We start from the raw sequence: 15,518 nt of genomic DNA, 5'->3' as shown, positions 1-15,518 counted from the left end.
CCTTTCCATCCCCTTCTATGCCCATCCTTACCCCAGCCTCCTCACCTTCTCTCCTCACACTCTCAGAACACTTACCCTATTTGGAATAAAACTAAAATCCTCTTGGAATACTTCATTATCTTCATCTGATGTGACCTGGGTAAATAACTCCCCTCTGGACCTCAGTGCCTGGATTTAAGATATGGACAAGACTAGATGCTCTGAGATCCCTTACACCCTGTCACCAACATACTCGAAGCTGGAAACAGCCTCATGATATTCCTACTCAAGGCATATCACCTAAAACTAAAGAAAAACTCTTTGAATATTATGGGAATTCCATACCCTTGAATATGTGGGAACAGGATGGTTCTTAGGCAAAGGGACCACTGCCCTCTCAACTCATAGGCACCAGCTGCTGCCTTCTCCAGCTAACGGAAAGGCTGCAGCCCAAGGTAAGGATGCAGGAAAGCCTATTCCCCTCAACCATTTTGTAAAGCTTTCTATGCATGATCCACAGCAGAGACTCTTAACTTTCAGTGTGTCACCAACCCCTTTGGCGGTCTGGAGAAATGCACAAAATAAAATACACAGGATTGCAAAGGAAGCCAATTTTATTGAAATGCAATTTCATTGAAATCAAATTCTTAAACATTTAAATCTGTCACATAATAGATGCGCTTCTTTATTAACATATTAAAGATTACAAGACCTAGGGGTGGATCTAATTATTACCATAATTTCAGAGTGGTGCTGTACATAAATATTTTAAGATATCTGTAATATGGATATCTGTGATTCCTAGTGATGACAGAGACACAGGTACTAATACTGCTGTGGTTTGTTGCCTATTTTCCTGATGGAAATAAATAAAAACTTCTTTTTTCCATCGAAGTTTTCAGATTTCCTGATTTCTATCCTCTGGCCCCTTTAGATTCACAGATTCCAATTTAAGAACTCCCAGTCTATAGTAACGCAAGTTTTCGTAAGTTGTACATAGGTGGAATCAGAGAAATGGAAGTAAGGTGAAGAGCCTCACTGACTGGCTGGCTGCTCAAGCAGGGCCTCACGCGATGGTTACACCCTGTGGATCCTGAGCCTGCTCCTCATTTTCAAATGTTCAGAAACTCAGTTTGTCTCAGTTCTTCTGGGGGCACCCTGGCTTTTGAGAGACAGATTCATAAAAATCAGAGTCACAAGGGACTTACTGATTTTTTTAAGGCCCACTTCAGATTCTTGATTTTTTTCTCCTTTCAGATTTCAAACAATGTCAAAGGACATTATTCTTGTCCTTTGAAAATATGATCTTATGGCAGGCCAACATTTTAGCATCTTTTCTATGGCTCACTACAATGACAGCCATCTTGCAGGCACACGTCTAAAGAGGTTACCTTCCATTTCTGTGAAGTCAAAAATCTCCATAAGTGCTTTTGCACTTTTTGAGGAAATTGAAAAGTAACCAAAAGCTTTCATTATGAAAGTCTCAATGTCACATTTAAGCAACTCACATCCCTTTTTAGCAGTGTTGTATATAAGATGTACAAGTCATTGAATTGATAAGATCTTTTCATTTTCTTTGGTAAGAAGTTTGTAGACTGAATGGAATTTGCCAAAATTTTACATCTGTACTGTCTGACGAATACGCAGACAGATGAGCTAAGTCTAGTTTGTATTTAGACAAAATATCAACAATATTTTATGATTTCAGCAGTTTCATTAAAATCCTCACAGAAATGAAGAAGATGATTTGAAACTCCTGTTTTCAAGTCAAAGTACCTAACAGCTAGAGGGAACATATTTTTGCTGCCATGATTTGGCATATTACTTAAAACTGATGTACTGTAGAAACCAGGATTGTTGGTGAGATATCACAGAAATCGGCTTTATACTGTAAGGAGCCAACACATCTGTTATCAAAAAATTTCCCTTCTTCTTTGTCCAGAGGATATTTTAGCTGCAATTCTTGAATCAGGAAATGAAACTTTACTCAGTTTCATAGAGCAATCAAGGGAACGCTATGACAATGCAGGCTTGTTTGCCTGGTATGCCCATGCTAATTCAGCAGCTGCTATTTTTGACTGAGCACTGGTGTCTTTTGGGGAAACAAAGGTATTTTTGATTGGTTTAGAAGCATTCACCTGTCCCATCTTACTTGTGAGATTTGCCCTCCACATGTGCTTGCACATCCCCTTCTCCACCATGTCCAATCTCACATTTTTTTCTGTATATTATGTAGTATGCTCTGTTTTGGTTGTTTACCTTCCTAGTTCAGTAGTATGTGTCCTTCCATCCATCATTAAAATTACATAGTCGTTTAGCCTTCTTCTTCAGTGATGGGGTCATGGTTGCATTGGTATTATAACCATTCTCATTATCTGACCTCTTAGAAAACATGGTCACAATATTCACAATGTTAAAAAATTAAACTAGCACTATCTTGTTACAAAGCACACCAATTAATCCACAGGCAAAGTCGAAGATGAACTATTAATAATCATTATATACACTTAAGCCACATCACTTTGAATGATGCAACGATGGATGGATGACCATTCTGAACTACAAATTATGGTTGCCAATATCAGTGGTCAAATGGGTGACAACAAGTAAAGATGATGAATAATCTGTGCCGTATCCACTTGATACTAAAGACAATGTTGCTTTCAGACGCTCTAAAACTTACGGGTTTTGTGCATTTCCTCCAACCTTCCACACTTTGTTGCTAAAACCAGGATTATTTACATTCCAGGGAAGGGTCTCCTAGGACACAATGCTCTCAATGCTAAAATGGGATGGTTGGTTACCCTATTGGGTTGCCATTAACCAAAGGGCTACCTCTCCAGAGGTAGGAGGGGAGGCACATGGAGGTAGAGACTCCTCACCTTGCTTCCACTGATGGTGTTAAATTTCTCCAGAATATTTCTCACAGGTTCCTCTTCTTCGGGGGGTGACGAAAACAAGACATTGTCTTTTGTTAGACTTTGGATCCACTGAAAGTTCAATGGCCTCCATCTGGAAACAGGCAAAGCTCAGGGCCAATGCCTTCCCCTGGCTCAGGCCCTAAAGGGAACTCAGAAAAGGTGGCCCTCCAAAGGCAAGAAAGGAGGTGAGAGCAGCTCCACTGACAACTCCACCAGCCAAGGAAAACAGAAAAAAGCATCCACTGGTGGCTGGTGGGGAGCATAAACCAAATCCTGGGGAGAAATTCACCTCCCCAAACTCACCAAAGTACTCCCTTACCTTCTCCTCAGTGGCTTTGGGAGTTCAGGTGCCCTGCAAAGATTTTCTTCACAGGATATTTCTTCATGACAGTGGCTTTTTGGGGGTCCATGCTATGGCAGCCCAGCCTGTGCTCCTTCTGCTCTAGGATCTGTTCCAACAGAAGGGTAAGTGGATCAATCATCCAGATTTGCCAAGGACTAAGGGGTTTGGGGACTTTCAGGGCTAAAACCAGAAGTAAGGAGTTTCCTAGGAAGCAGGACTGTCAGTGCTAAAACCACAGCTAAGGGATGTCCCAGGATGAGGGACTTTTAGCATTAAAACTGGGACGGTGCAGTTTCCCAAGATGTAAGACTTTCAGTGCTAAAACCTGGACAATTTCTTCTGAGAAGGGGGTTAAGTAGACTCTGGTTCTAATTCTCTTTGGCATTTCTTAGTAGCATTACCCGAGGCAGGTTCTTTCTTTCTGAGCCACAAGATTCTACCACAGGTGGAATACACAAAATACAGGTGCACAAAATATTTTATCCCCTCCAAACACACCACCCTCTACCTAAGCCTGACTTCCCAATTTTCTCCAAAACAGAAATCCACCTGGTTTACCCCAACACATATAAATCGGTCCTCACTCCCTCCGAGCCTTTTGTCCATGCTCTGAGTTTTCTTCCTGGCCTGACAGTCCCAGTCTAAGACTTGCTTCCTCCAGACATAAAGCTGCGCTACGGGGTTGGAATCCTTGCTGTTCCACGCTTTACTCACTATGTGGTCTCTTCTAGTTGCTTAATCCTCTCTGCATCTTAGTTTTTCCTTCTGTAAAATGGCACTGAAATGCCTATCTAAGAATCTTTGGGTGTTTTTCTATTCCTTATATGTGAAGCATTTAGTGCAGGGGCCCAAACAGGTACTAAATGTCCACTCTCCTCTTCCTGGACCACTTCAGCCCATATATTTAATACTTTTCACTTCCCACTTAATCCATACAGGAACAAGTTCCTAAACTCTGCTTCCCCCAGTGCACTTGGCCACATGCAGCTCAGACAAAATGATCATGATCCAGGAATGCCTTCTCTTGGAAATGCAATCCTGCACACACAGACCTTTGATGGAATACACAGCTTACCTTCTCTACAGGAGCTGCAGCTTTCAAGATAGCAAACGTCAACCCTCTTGGTCTTCCAGTGTTGGGATTCATTTTGGGGGATGGTCCACGACCTCTTCAATTGTGGCAAAACAGTCTTTTGGGTCCTTTTTGCTGGTATCCCAGCTCTGGTTCATTGGTGAGACGAACAGTAGGGTGAGACACATGGCCACGAGAAGTCTTACGACAAAGCCATGCGCTTAGAAAGTCTTACAAGAAAGGCAAGAGTTTAGGAGGGCTGGATTTCCCAAAGCTTTCACTGGGAGGATTACAAATAAAGCTACCACCCATGGCAAAGTGTCTACACCCACCCACTCTGGGTCTGCAAAGATTCTACCTCCGACAGCTGTTCACAAATCTACTCTACCTCCTTACTGAGATCCACCTTGGTCCTAACAGAACTTAACATCACCACAAACCCCCAGGCTGGGAGAGGAAAAGGAAAGGCAACCTCTCAGGGCGCAGGCCCCATGCACTCGTCACAGCTGGAAGTTAGTCTAAAAACCCTCTTATCAAAGGGCTGTCGTCTCTTCTATCCCTGTCTTCCCCGGCGCTCAGGTGTCGCTCTCAAGGAACTCGGTCTTCCTGGGCAGAGCCCGCGGTCAGATCCTGACTCCGAGCCCAGGTGGAGGGAAGGAGAGAAGAGGAAGGGAGGGATGGGAAGCCTTGCCCGGGTCGGAGCGCACATCCTCCTCCCGAGTCTCCGCTCTCTTCCCTGGGCGGCTCCTGGACGGCGCAGACGTCGATACCACAGGTCCAGCCAACTCCCACAGCACCTGCCCCGCGTCCCCCTCGTTCTTGCCGCCATTCTTCTGGTTGGCCTTGGCGCCGTTCTGCCCCCCCCCCCCCCCCCCCGGCGACCCGCCGTCGGGGGCTGCCTCGTATGGGTTCTCGGTGGCGCCCGTAGTCCCCAAGACCTTCTTCCTCTAACTTGCTTCTAACACACCCTGCAGGTGAGCAACCGCCTCAGCCTGGGACAGCCCGGCTTTGTGGGAACAGCGGGCGCACTTTATAAGGTCCGAGTTAGGGGACGGACCCATCTTGCCCAAACTACATGTTTATTGGCTAATTTTGCCTGACACTCAGCCATGCACCGCTGTCCCATTGGCCGCGCTCTAAATCCCGCGGATTTGTCCTCTAGCAACGTCTCAGAGCCAGGACCCTGCAGAGGGTCCAAGAGATCCGGCGGAAGGACTGCAGGGGCAGGCCCAGGGCCAAGAGGCTCCCATGCGCCCTCCGCCCGCCGAGCCCGCAGCCTCTCGACCCCGCGCGTCCGTGTCAAGGCATGGCCAAAGTGAGAAAGAGCCAAGACAGAACAAGTTCAAATAGCAATAGCAAAACAACCAAAAGGAAATTCAAGGAAAGCAAATATAAATGAGAAAAATATAATTAAGCAAAAATGAATGTTCGCAAAGGCAAGACAAAAAACCAAGTCAAGGAGTAGGTTCAAAGAAAAGATGAAACGTGAATATAATTTAGGATATTTATACCGATTCCTATTGAAATCTCGACAAGTAAAAATTTTACTGTCAATGAATCAAACTTTCATCCTTCTTGCCTTTCCTATGAAAGGGCAGCAGGGGGCACTAGATGCTAGGGTTTGATTCGCTTAGGAAAGGCGTTTTAGCACGTTATTTGCAAACACAAAATAGTGTTCTCTTAAAGTTCAGAGATAGTTATAAAAGTTAACAGGAAGTGGGGAAAATGGAGTGATGGTCTACAATCAGGGATGTTAAAGAGACTGAATACAGTCACAGGTTCTTAGTTTCTGTTTCTGGCTGGGCCAGTAAAGACCCTTCCTCATCCCTCTTTTCAGCTTCATTAGAGACAGAAACTAAAAACCACGGCTTCAGGCTGCTAAAAGCCTAAAACAAAACAAAACAGAACAACAACAACAACAGAATAAGGCGGGTTGGACAAGCTTAGTACATAGAAGAATGTGCGAAAAAGGTATATGATTTCTGTACACCCTGTTGGCTAAGTAGTACAGTGTCCTGAAATACTGGGAGGGTGTCAATTACAAAGCGTAAGGGGCAGTTTTTCAGAGGTGAGCTCTGAAAAAGATGCAGGACAGTGGAGAGTGACCACCAGGGCGCCAGGCTGACTCTCTGTCCTCAGCCTGCCATATGGACCCGTTTTGAACTTTTACCAAGGCCATGGGACTTTCCATGCTAAAACCAGGACTGAGGGTTTCCCAGACAAGGGACTTTCCTATAAGCAATAATGGTTACAATAACAACAACAACAAACAACAAACACTTAATGAGTACCTATTGTGTGCCAGGAACTATTCTAAGCATTTTACAAGTATCAACTCTTAATCTTCACAACAACCCTTGAGGTAGATACTCTATCCTCCCTACCTTACAGAGGTGGAAACTGAGGCAATTCACCAAAGGTCATGCAAACAGCTAAGAAGTGTCAGATCCAGGCTTTTTGCTTGTTTGTTTTTTGTTTTTGTTTTGAGAACGGAGTCTCACTCAGTCTCCCAGGTTGAAGTGCAGTGGTGCGATCTCAGCTCACTGCAACCTCCGTCTCCCAGGTTCAAGTGATTCTCATGCCTCAGCCTCGAGAGTAGCTGGGATTACAGGCACTCGCCACCACGCCCGGCTAATGTTTGTATTTTTAGTAGAGATGGGGTATCACCATGTTGGCCAGGCTGGTCTCAAACTCCTGACCTCAAGTGATCTGCCCACCTCGGCCTCCCAGAGAGCTGGGATTATAGGTGTGAGCCACCGTGCCCGGCCCAGATCCAGGTTTAAGAAAAGTGTAGGTGTGCAGGCTCTGCTGTCATTCTGTCCAGGTTTAAGTCAAAGCTCCACCACATACATTAATACAGGAAAACATAACATTATGACTAGCACGTAAGAGATACTCAATAGTATTTGCCATTATTATTAAAAAGAGTTGTCCCTGGTCTCCAGAAGCTTAAACTTTAGTGGAAGAGGTTCATAAGAGTCTTAAAGCAGTAGTAGTGCTTATTGGATGGGTGAATGGAATAGATAATAAATGCATATAAGCATCCAGAGGAGGAACAGTTCTGAAATAGAGTGGTCAGGTATTCAGTGTGGCACCCATTTAAAATTCTGCCTGAGCATCCTGTATGTCACCATTAGAAGGCAGCTTCTGCTTCTCAACAGCTTGAGCTAATCATTACAGTCTTGGTATTTGATGATCACAGGCATGTGTATGTTTAACTAAAATATACTCTTCTGGGCTTTTTTTAAGAGACAGGATCTCACGCTGTTGCCCAGGCTGGAATGCAGTGGCAAGATTATAATTCACTGTGGCCTCAAATTCCTGGGCTCAAGTGATCCTCTCATCTTAGCCTCCCAAGTAGCTGTAACTGCCACACCCAGCTAAGGTGATCAATTGTTATTTGTCACTACTATTCTGTTAAAAAACTGTGTAATATCTACTTTTTTAACTGGAGAAATCATTTATTATTATTTTTTGGAGTTAACATTTATTAATTCAACAAGCAACTATGAGATGTCAAGCCCTGGAATAGGACTTAGAAATCAACAGGGTGCCAAGTCAGAGACTAACTCTGAAGTAAGGAGAGTGGGAAGGGCTGTTATTTTAATTGAAACCTGAAGTCTGAGAGGGAGCCAGCAGGCCAAGAGCCAGGGGAGCCACAATGCGGGCAGCGAGAATGGACCAAGCAAAGGCCCTGGGTGGGGAAAGGGCTCTGTGCCTCATAAGAACCAAATGATGCTGCTTAGGGCTGAAGATTTGTGAATTAGAAGCAGAGTGAATTGGTTCAGCAACAAGCTATGTTCACAGAATCTGGGCTGAATATGGTTTCTGCCTCTGAGTCTTGTATTTAAATCAAATGGGCTGTGCAGTCTCCAGATGTTGCTGAATGGAAACTTTGCATGATGGGGTGAGAGGTAATCTTTGTGTGTAGCTTGTTTTTCATTGGTTGCCCTTAACTGAATTTAATGCAGCATGTCTCTGTACATTGAAGGCCAGAAGAGCCTCTGTCTTGGATAACATGACTACTGACTCCTCTATTTGGCTTTAACAGTAAAAGAATTGTGTTCTTCTCTATGGTAAATGGATTTACATGCATTCACTGGCATATATGGACAAGACAACTTCATCTTTTCTAAAAGAGATTTTCTTGGAAATAAAAAACAAAAACAAATATTAAAGATAACTCAATCTTTCCTATTCTGTTTGTCCCCATGGAGCTGCTACTGTACTTGTGATTCTTGGAGTGTAAAAATCAAACAGAAAATTGGTTTGGTGAGAAAGAAGACTTGATGTGCAGGGCTAATCTATGTGTCTACATGTCTCTGTGAGCAAACAACCTAATGCAATGAAAATGGCATCCTTCAGGAAAAACAGATTATCTTATCTGATAAGGTTGCCTCTTCTCATTACATTAATGTTACTCTGATAACACATTTTAAACAATGTTTTTAATTTAAAAGAAAAAGTCCCAAGAGAAGGCTTAGACTGAAAAATAGGGCATGATAATACTTGAAAATATGCAACTCAGGAACCTTCTAAAATCCTCTCAACAATGCAATGGGACGCGCTCACTGTTAAGGTCAAATTGGGTACAAGTTTAATGAGAGAAACGATTCAGTCCCTTTCTCCCTCCTTTCTTTTATAGTTTGTTCTAAGAGGGCTGCTCGTTATAACAAGTTTAAGCGGGATCTCTAAGAAATTTCATAGAAAGGGCTGGGCACGATGGTTCACGCCTGTAATCCCAGAGCTTTGGGAGGCTGAGCCCCCAAAGGGCATATGGCTTGAGCCCAGGAGTTTGAGACCAGCCTGGGCAGCACAGTGAAACCCTATCTCTACAAAAAATACCAAAAACTTGCTGGGCATGGTGGCATGCCTCTAGTCCCAGGTACTTGGGAGGCTGAGGTGGGAGGATCACCTGAGCCCTGGAGGATGAGGCTGCAGTGAGCCAGGATTGTGCCACTGCACTCCAGCCTGGGTGACAGAGTGAGAGACCCTGTGTTAAAAAAAAGAAAAAAAAAATTCTTGGAAATAAGGGGAGTGAATATTAAAGGGATCTGAAATGCCAGCCAGGTGTAGGTGAAGTGTTACTTTTGAAACAGAACAACACACCTGTAACACCTTACGCAGACTGTGGAACACCTAGGAGCATTTTTATAGCTCTCCTCTCAGGGTTCATTTCATAAAGATTACAGTAGCCCTCTTATCCATGGAGAGTACATTCCAGGACCCCTGGTGGATGCCTGAAACTGAATAGTACTGAACCGTATTACAGACTGCTATGTTTTTTTGATCTGATAACCAAGAGGGCTACTAAGTGACTAAACAAAAGGTAGCATAGACAGCATGGATATGCTGGACAAAGGGATGATTTTCATCTCAAGTGGGCTGGAGCAGATGGTGTCAGATTTTATCATGCTACTCAGAATGGTGCACAATTTAAAACTTATTAATTATTTCTGGAATTTTTCCATTTAATATTTTTGGACAACCATTGGCTAAAACCGCAGAAAGTGAAACTATAAATCTACTGTATTGGGATGAAGATGAAGGGGAAGAAATTGCATTATTCATGAAATGGCTTTTTAAGACATTTTTGGGGCCAGGCACGGTGGCTCACGCCTGTAATCCCAGCACTTTGGGAGGCCAAGGTGGGCCGATCATTTGAGGTCAGGAGATTGAGACCAGCATTGAGGCCAACATGGTGAAACCCCATCTCTACTAAAAATTAAAAAAAGAAAAAATTAGCCGGGTGTGGTGGCACGCACCTGTAATCCCAGCTACTGGGGAGGCTGAGGCAGGAGAATTGCTTGAACCTGGGAGGCAGAGGTTGCAGTGAGCAGAGATTGCGCCACTGCACTCCAGCCTGAATGACAGAGTGAGACTCCACCTCGAAAAATAAATAAATAAAACATTTTTGGTAAATTATTCCAGTAGCGAAGTAGTTAGTAATGTTGGCTTTTAGGCTTAAGTTTTCAATTAGTGAAGTCAGATGAATAAGAAATGTCCAAGGCCTCTCCCTCATACTGACTGAGGCTGTGGCCAAAATGTAATAGGATGCGTCTATGTTGTTCCTTTTTACAAAGATATCTCTGTAAAGAGAACTTTAGGAAAACTTTTGTTTCCTTCTCTTCTTAAACATCTCAGAGGCTTCTGAGATGCTTAATTCAGTGGTTCCCAAATTTGCTGCCTGTTGGATCACCTGGACATCTTTTAAAAATACTGATGTCTGGCTCCTTCTCCCGACATTGTAATTTCATTGCTATGGGCTGCAACCTAGGTATGAGAAGTGTTTTGTTGTTGTTTTGAGACAATTTTGCTCTTACCGCCTAGGCTGGAATGCAATGGCGCAATCTCGGCTCACTGCAACCTCCTTCTCCTGGGTTCAAGCGGTTCTCCTGCCTCAGCCTCCCGAGTAGCTGGGATTACAGGTACCTGCCACACATCCGGCTAATTTTTGTATTTTTAGTAGAGACAGGGTTTCACTATGTTGGCCAGGCTGGTCTCAAACTCCTGACGTCAGGTGATCCCCCCTCCCCGCACCGCCTCCGCCTCCCAAAGTGCTGGGATTACAGGCATGAGCCACCGTGCCCGGCTGGGGAGTGTTTTTAAAATTAATTTTTTTATATTGAGATAGTTGCAGAATTACATGCAGTTGTAAGAAATAACACAAACAGTTTCCCTCAGTGGTGTTTCCCCCAATGTTAATATCTTCCAAAATTCTAATAATACAATATCACAAACAGGACATTGACTTTGATACCGTCAAGATACAGAACATTTTCATCACCACAAATATCCTTTCCTCCTGTGGGTCTTTTATAACCACACCCACTTCCCCACCCACTGCAACTTTCTCTTTATCCTCTGGTAAGCTCTCATCTGTTCTCCATTTTTATAATTTTGTCATTTCAAGAATGTTATATAAATAAAATCATACCATGAGCAACCTTTAGGGATTAGCTTTGTTCACTCAGCATAATTTTCTGGAGATTCATCGAGGTCGTTGTACGTATCAGTAGTTCATTCCTTTTTATTGCTAACCAGTATTCCACGGTATGGATATCCCACAGTTTGTTTAACCATCTGAATTGTTTCCAGGTTTGGGCTATTAAGAATAAACCTGCTATAAACATTTGTATACAGATCATTTTTGTGAAGATACATTTTTATTTCCCTGAGATAAATGTCTCTGAGTGGAATTATATAACACGTACATATTTAGTTTTTTAAGACACTGCCAAACTGTTTTCCAGAGTAAGCTGTACCATTTTATATTCCTACTAGCAATGAATGAGTGATCCAGTTTCTCCACATTCTTGCCAGCATTTGGTGGTGTCACTATTTTATACGTTAGCCCTTCTGCTAGGTGTGTAGTGATATTGCATCATGGTTTTCTCTTTTGTTGTGTGTGTGTGTGTGTGTGTGTGTTTTCCAATGGAACAGCACATTTAATTGTCCTTAGGGTCCTCCTGGAGAGGGATTGTGGGGCCTTTGGCAAAGCTCTGGCTGATGGAACCAACAGAGGTGCCAGCATTTGGGGCTGTCGCTTAAGACAATTTCTGAGACTAGTGGGTAAGGAATGTTGCCTTTGAATAGAGAAGAGGAGACTACATTTAGAAAGGGGGAGAAGTGGTTTATGTTATGGAGAGGGACTCTAAGGTCAAGTTAGGAATGACAGGGAGTTGGTCACAAGGTCTTTCTTGGCCAGGTGAGAGCTGTAAGTAGAGTGTGGTGATGGAGTCCAGCAGGGGAACTGTGGGCCAGCTTGACTCAGGCCAGTTTCAGGAACTCCTGCAGCATGTTTTGTTCCACAGCCTCCATGAAGAGCTCAAAGCCTCCACGGTAGTGGTCCCCATTGACAGTCTGGGGTGGGGCAGCCTTGGGGTTGCCCACCAAGACTCGCATCTCATCCCTCAGGGCGTTGTCCTGGGAGATGTCCACTAGTTGGTATTAGATGGACTTCCTATCCTGGATTCAGGTCACCTCACTCTGCTGGGACTTGATTTTGTGGGAGCCAGTGACTGATGTGCTGTAGAGGTGCAGGCTCTTCATGCTGCAGGTAGATTGACAGGCCGGAGGGCAGAGGGTGGCAGTAATGGCTGCTGCACTATGAGGAGACTTCATCGCGGTTTTAATTTGCATTTCTCTAATGGCTAACGATGAGATTTTCATGGGCTTATTTGCCACTCTTCGGTGAAATGTCTCTTTATGTCTGCATTAGGCTGTTCTTGCATTGCTTTAAAGAAATACCTGAGACTGGGTAATTTAGAGGTTTAACTGGCTCACGGTTCTACAAGGAAGCATAGCTCTGGCATCAGCTTCTAGCGAGGCCTCAGGAAGCTTACACTCATGGTGGAAGGCAAAGCAGGAGCAGCTGCTTCACATGGCAAAAGCAGGAGCAAGGTGGGGGAGGTGCAACACACCTTTTAAATGACCAGATCTCATGGGAACTTACTGTCATGAAGACAGCACCAAGCCATGAGGGATGTGCCCCCATGATCCAAACACCTCCTACCAGGCCCCACTTCCAGCATTGGGAATTACATTTCAACATGGGATTTGCGTGGAAGAAAATATCCAAACTTTATTAATGTCTTTTGCCCATTTTCTAACTGGAATTTTTTCTCTTACTGTTTAGTTTTGGGAGTTCTTTATATATTCTAAACACTAGTCCTTTGTCATATGTGGTTTGCAAATGTTTTCTTCCAGTCTGTATTTTCATGCTCTCAGCAGTCTTTTGCAAGGTAAAATTTGAAATTTTGATGTGTCAAATTGGTCAGTTTTTCCTTTTGTAGTTTTGTGTTTGATTATCCAGCATTATGAACCGAATAGCCTCTATATCAGAGAGTCCCTCACTACAAAAAGCTTTCACGTTAAAACTTTCCAGCCAGATAAGGATATTCATTTTTGTTTTCTTCTTTCATTGTATTGACCTTTTAAAGATGTTTGTGGTTTTAGAGATTCCCTGTGGGCATATAGAGACTTAAAGATTCCAAAGATTTGAACTGCAGGACAGCTATGACTTATTATCAGACTTTGTCCTTGACATTACAGACAAGATCTTCTCAAAGAAAGGGCTCTCTGCTAGAGGGCACATGGAGTTGATGGACATAAGGATAATTTCTGAACTCATATACAGGCTACACAAATTCATCAAAGAAACAGCCATTGTGTAAAGAAAAAAAAATGTTACCATAATAGGAAGAGGTCAGAAAAAGGCTCAGATATCTCAAGTGCAATTACTATTCATTCATTTAAATGGAGTCCCTACTTATTCATTTAAAAAATAAAATAGGGAGAACTTAGGTGCAGTCCACGGGGGTTAGTCATTATGGGCAGTGCAGTGTGCTTTTTAGAATGTAGAGAAAGAAGGAACTTTTATATGGCGAAGCAATGAGTTTCCGGGTACTGGAGGTTTTCAATAACCAGACCCTGGACCACCACTTGGCAGGGATGTTGCAGAGGTGACTCAGGCACTAGAAAGTAAGGTAGACTAGGTGAGCTTTGAGAGCCTATCCAATCCTGAGTGCCTCTGGTGTCATGATCCTTCTCCAAGGTAAGATATAGAACTATCCTGGAGAGGAAGAACATAGGCAGGACAGATCCCAAGAAGCCTGAGCAAGGCACCAGGAAGGAGCCAGCTGACTGGAGAGGGCCTCCTTAGAATAAGTTGGATTTATGGAGCTGGGAAAGACTTTGGAGGAAGGCTATTCATGCTCTTGATAAAGAGATGGAGAAACTGTTAGTCAAGTAAGCTGGGCTATAATGTATTAAAAAACAAAGTATGAAATCTCAGTGGTTTAACAGGAGGATAGTTTATTGCACACTTGTGCAATTGCACATAGATGTTCCTGGTCAGTCAAATGATGACTCAGTGATCCAGGTTCCTTCCATCTTGTCTCATGGCTCTTCAACACATGGCCTCTAAGGTCAATGTGAAAGGGAAACAGACTTTTGGAAAGGCACCCTGGATACTTAACATCCAAACCCAGAGCATGGCATGCAGCACTTTCCCTCACATCCATAAGCAGGATTGATCACACAGCCAACCTCATTGCAAGGGAAGCTGCAAAACAGGGAAGACCAAACAGACCCTGGTGCATACCAATAGTTTCTGCCACAAGAGATCAAGGCCCACAGGGATGCCATGATTTTGCTGTGACCATTGTGTTAATGTTGACAAAACTAAGAATTTATTCCCAATAGGATTTCTAATAGGGTTAAATGTGGTATAAGATGGTATTTGAAGCCTTCCATGACCTGGTCCTGGGAAATCCACCATCTTTTCTGCCACTCTCTGACTGTCAGCTAATACCCCAATAAAATAGAACCGTTTATACTTCCCACCTCTACTTTTCTTGATATCTTTGCTCAGACTGCCCCTTATTTAGGTGTGAATACCTTCTGCCACTTTACCTAGCTTCTTCTACTTGTTCTTTCAGAATCAATTAAAACATCTGTTCTTCTTGAAAACTAATCTCAACCTCCTGATCTCCACTCCCCAGACTGGGCTAGGTATCCGTCTGTGCTCCCGCATTATCCTATCCATGTTTTTGTTTTAAATCATCATAGGGTATTTAACATCATGTCGTTATTCATTTATGATTCTATCTCCCTAACTAGATTGTGTACTCCCTGCAAGGAAATGGCATCATTTTTTAAATTAACATACAGTAAAACTGACTTTTTTGGTGTACAGTTTGTGAATTTTGACACATGTAAATTGATATTTTCTTGGTTCTTTGTATGCTGAATAACTTTGGATCGTATCCTGGACATTTTGAATATTAGCTTGTGAGACTCTTGGTGTTATTTAAATCAGATGGAATGTTGACATTTTTGCTTTAGCCATCAGTCAAACCAGTTGATTTCAAGCTCCAAGTTCTGACCAGCCTTCTGTGGGTTGCAGCTTCAATGTCAGTTCTGTTTGCAAAGGCTTTGCATTGCAATGCAGATCCAGCTGATGTATATGCCACCTAGTGGCCAGTCTGGCACATGGGTAATGGTCTCTCCCATAGTTCAGTTCTCAAAGTTTAAAGATACGCTTTTCATGGTCAGATCTATGTATGCACCATTTGGGAATAAGCCTAAGTTTGTTCTTTCTTTCTTCCTTTTTCTTTCTTTCTTTCTTCCTTCCTTTCTTCCTTCCTTTCTTTCTTTCTTTCTTTTTCTTTCTTTTTCTTTTTTCTTTCTTTCTTTCTTT

The 15,518-nt window shown here is 43.1% G+C and overlaps 1 protein-coding gene and 1 long non-coding RNA gene across 2 annotated transcripts; both read right to left on the bottom strand.

The window, feature by feature from the left end:
- Positions 1-575: 575 nt before the first annotated feature.
- Positions 576-5,373, bottom strand: LOC134758741 (uncharacterized). Its single transcript, XR_010134265.1, has 2 exons — positions 4,319-5,373; positions 576-3,349 (listed from the first exon to the last, which is right to left on the bottom strand). It is a non-coding gene; the product is annotated as an uncharacterized lncRNA (long non-coding RNA).
- A 6,712-nt stretch (positions 5,374-12,085) lies between these two features.
- LOC101146866 (SH3 domain-binding glutamic acid-rich-like protein 3) lies at positions 12,086-12,367 on the bottom strand. The gene is given in 1 exon segment (XM_019029014.3): positions 12,086-12,367. A coding segment is annotated over 1 exon segment (282 nt).
- Between the last annotated feature and the right edge of the window lie 3,151 nt (positions 12,368-15,518).

Source organism: Gorilla gorilla, chromosome 5, assembly GCF_029281585.2.
Source record: "Gorilla gorilla gorilla isolate KB3781 chromosome 5, NHGRI_mGorGor1-v2.1_pri, whole genome shotgun sequence".
In the NCBI taxonomy this organism is placed as follows: domain Eukaryota; kingdom Metazoa; phylum Chordata; class Mammalia; order Primates; family Hominidae; genus Gorilla; species Gorilla gorilla.
Note: the sequence above shows the minus strand (reverse complement) of the source record. Positions and strands in the feature narration are given on the sequence as shown.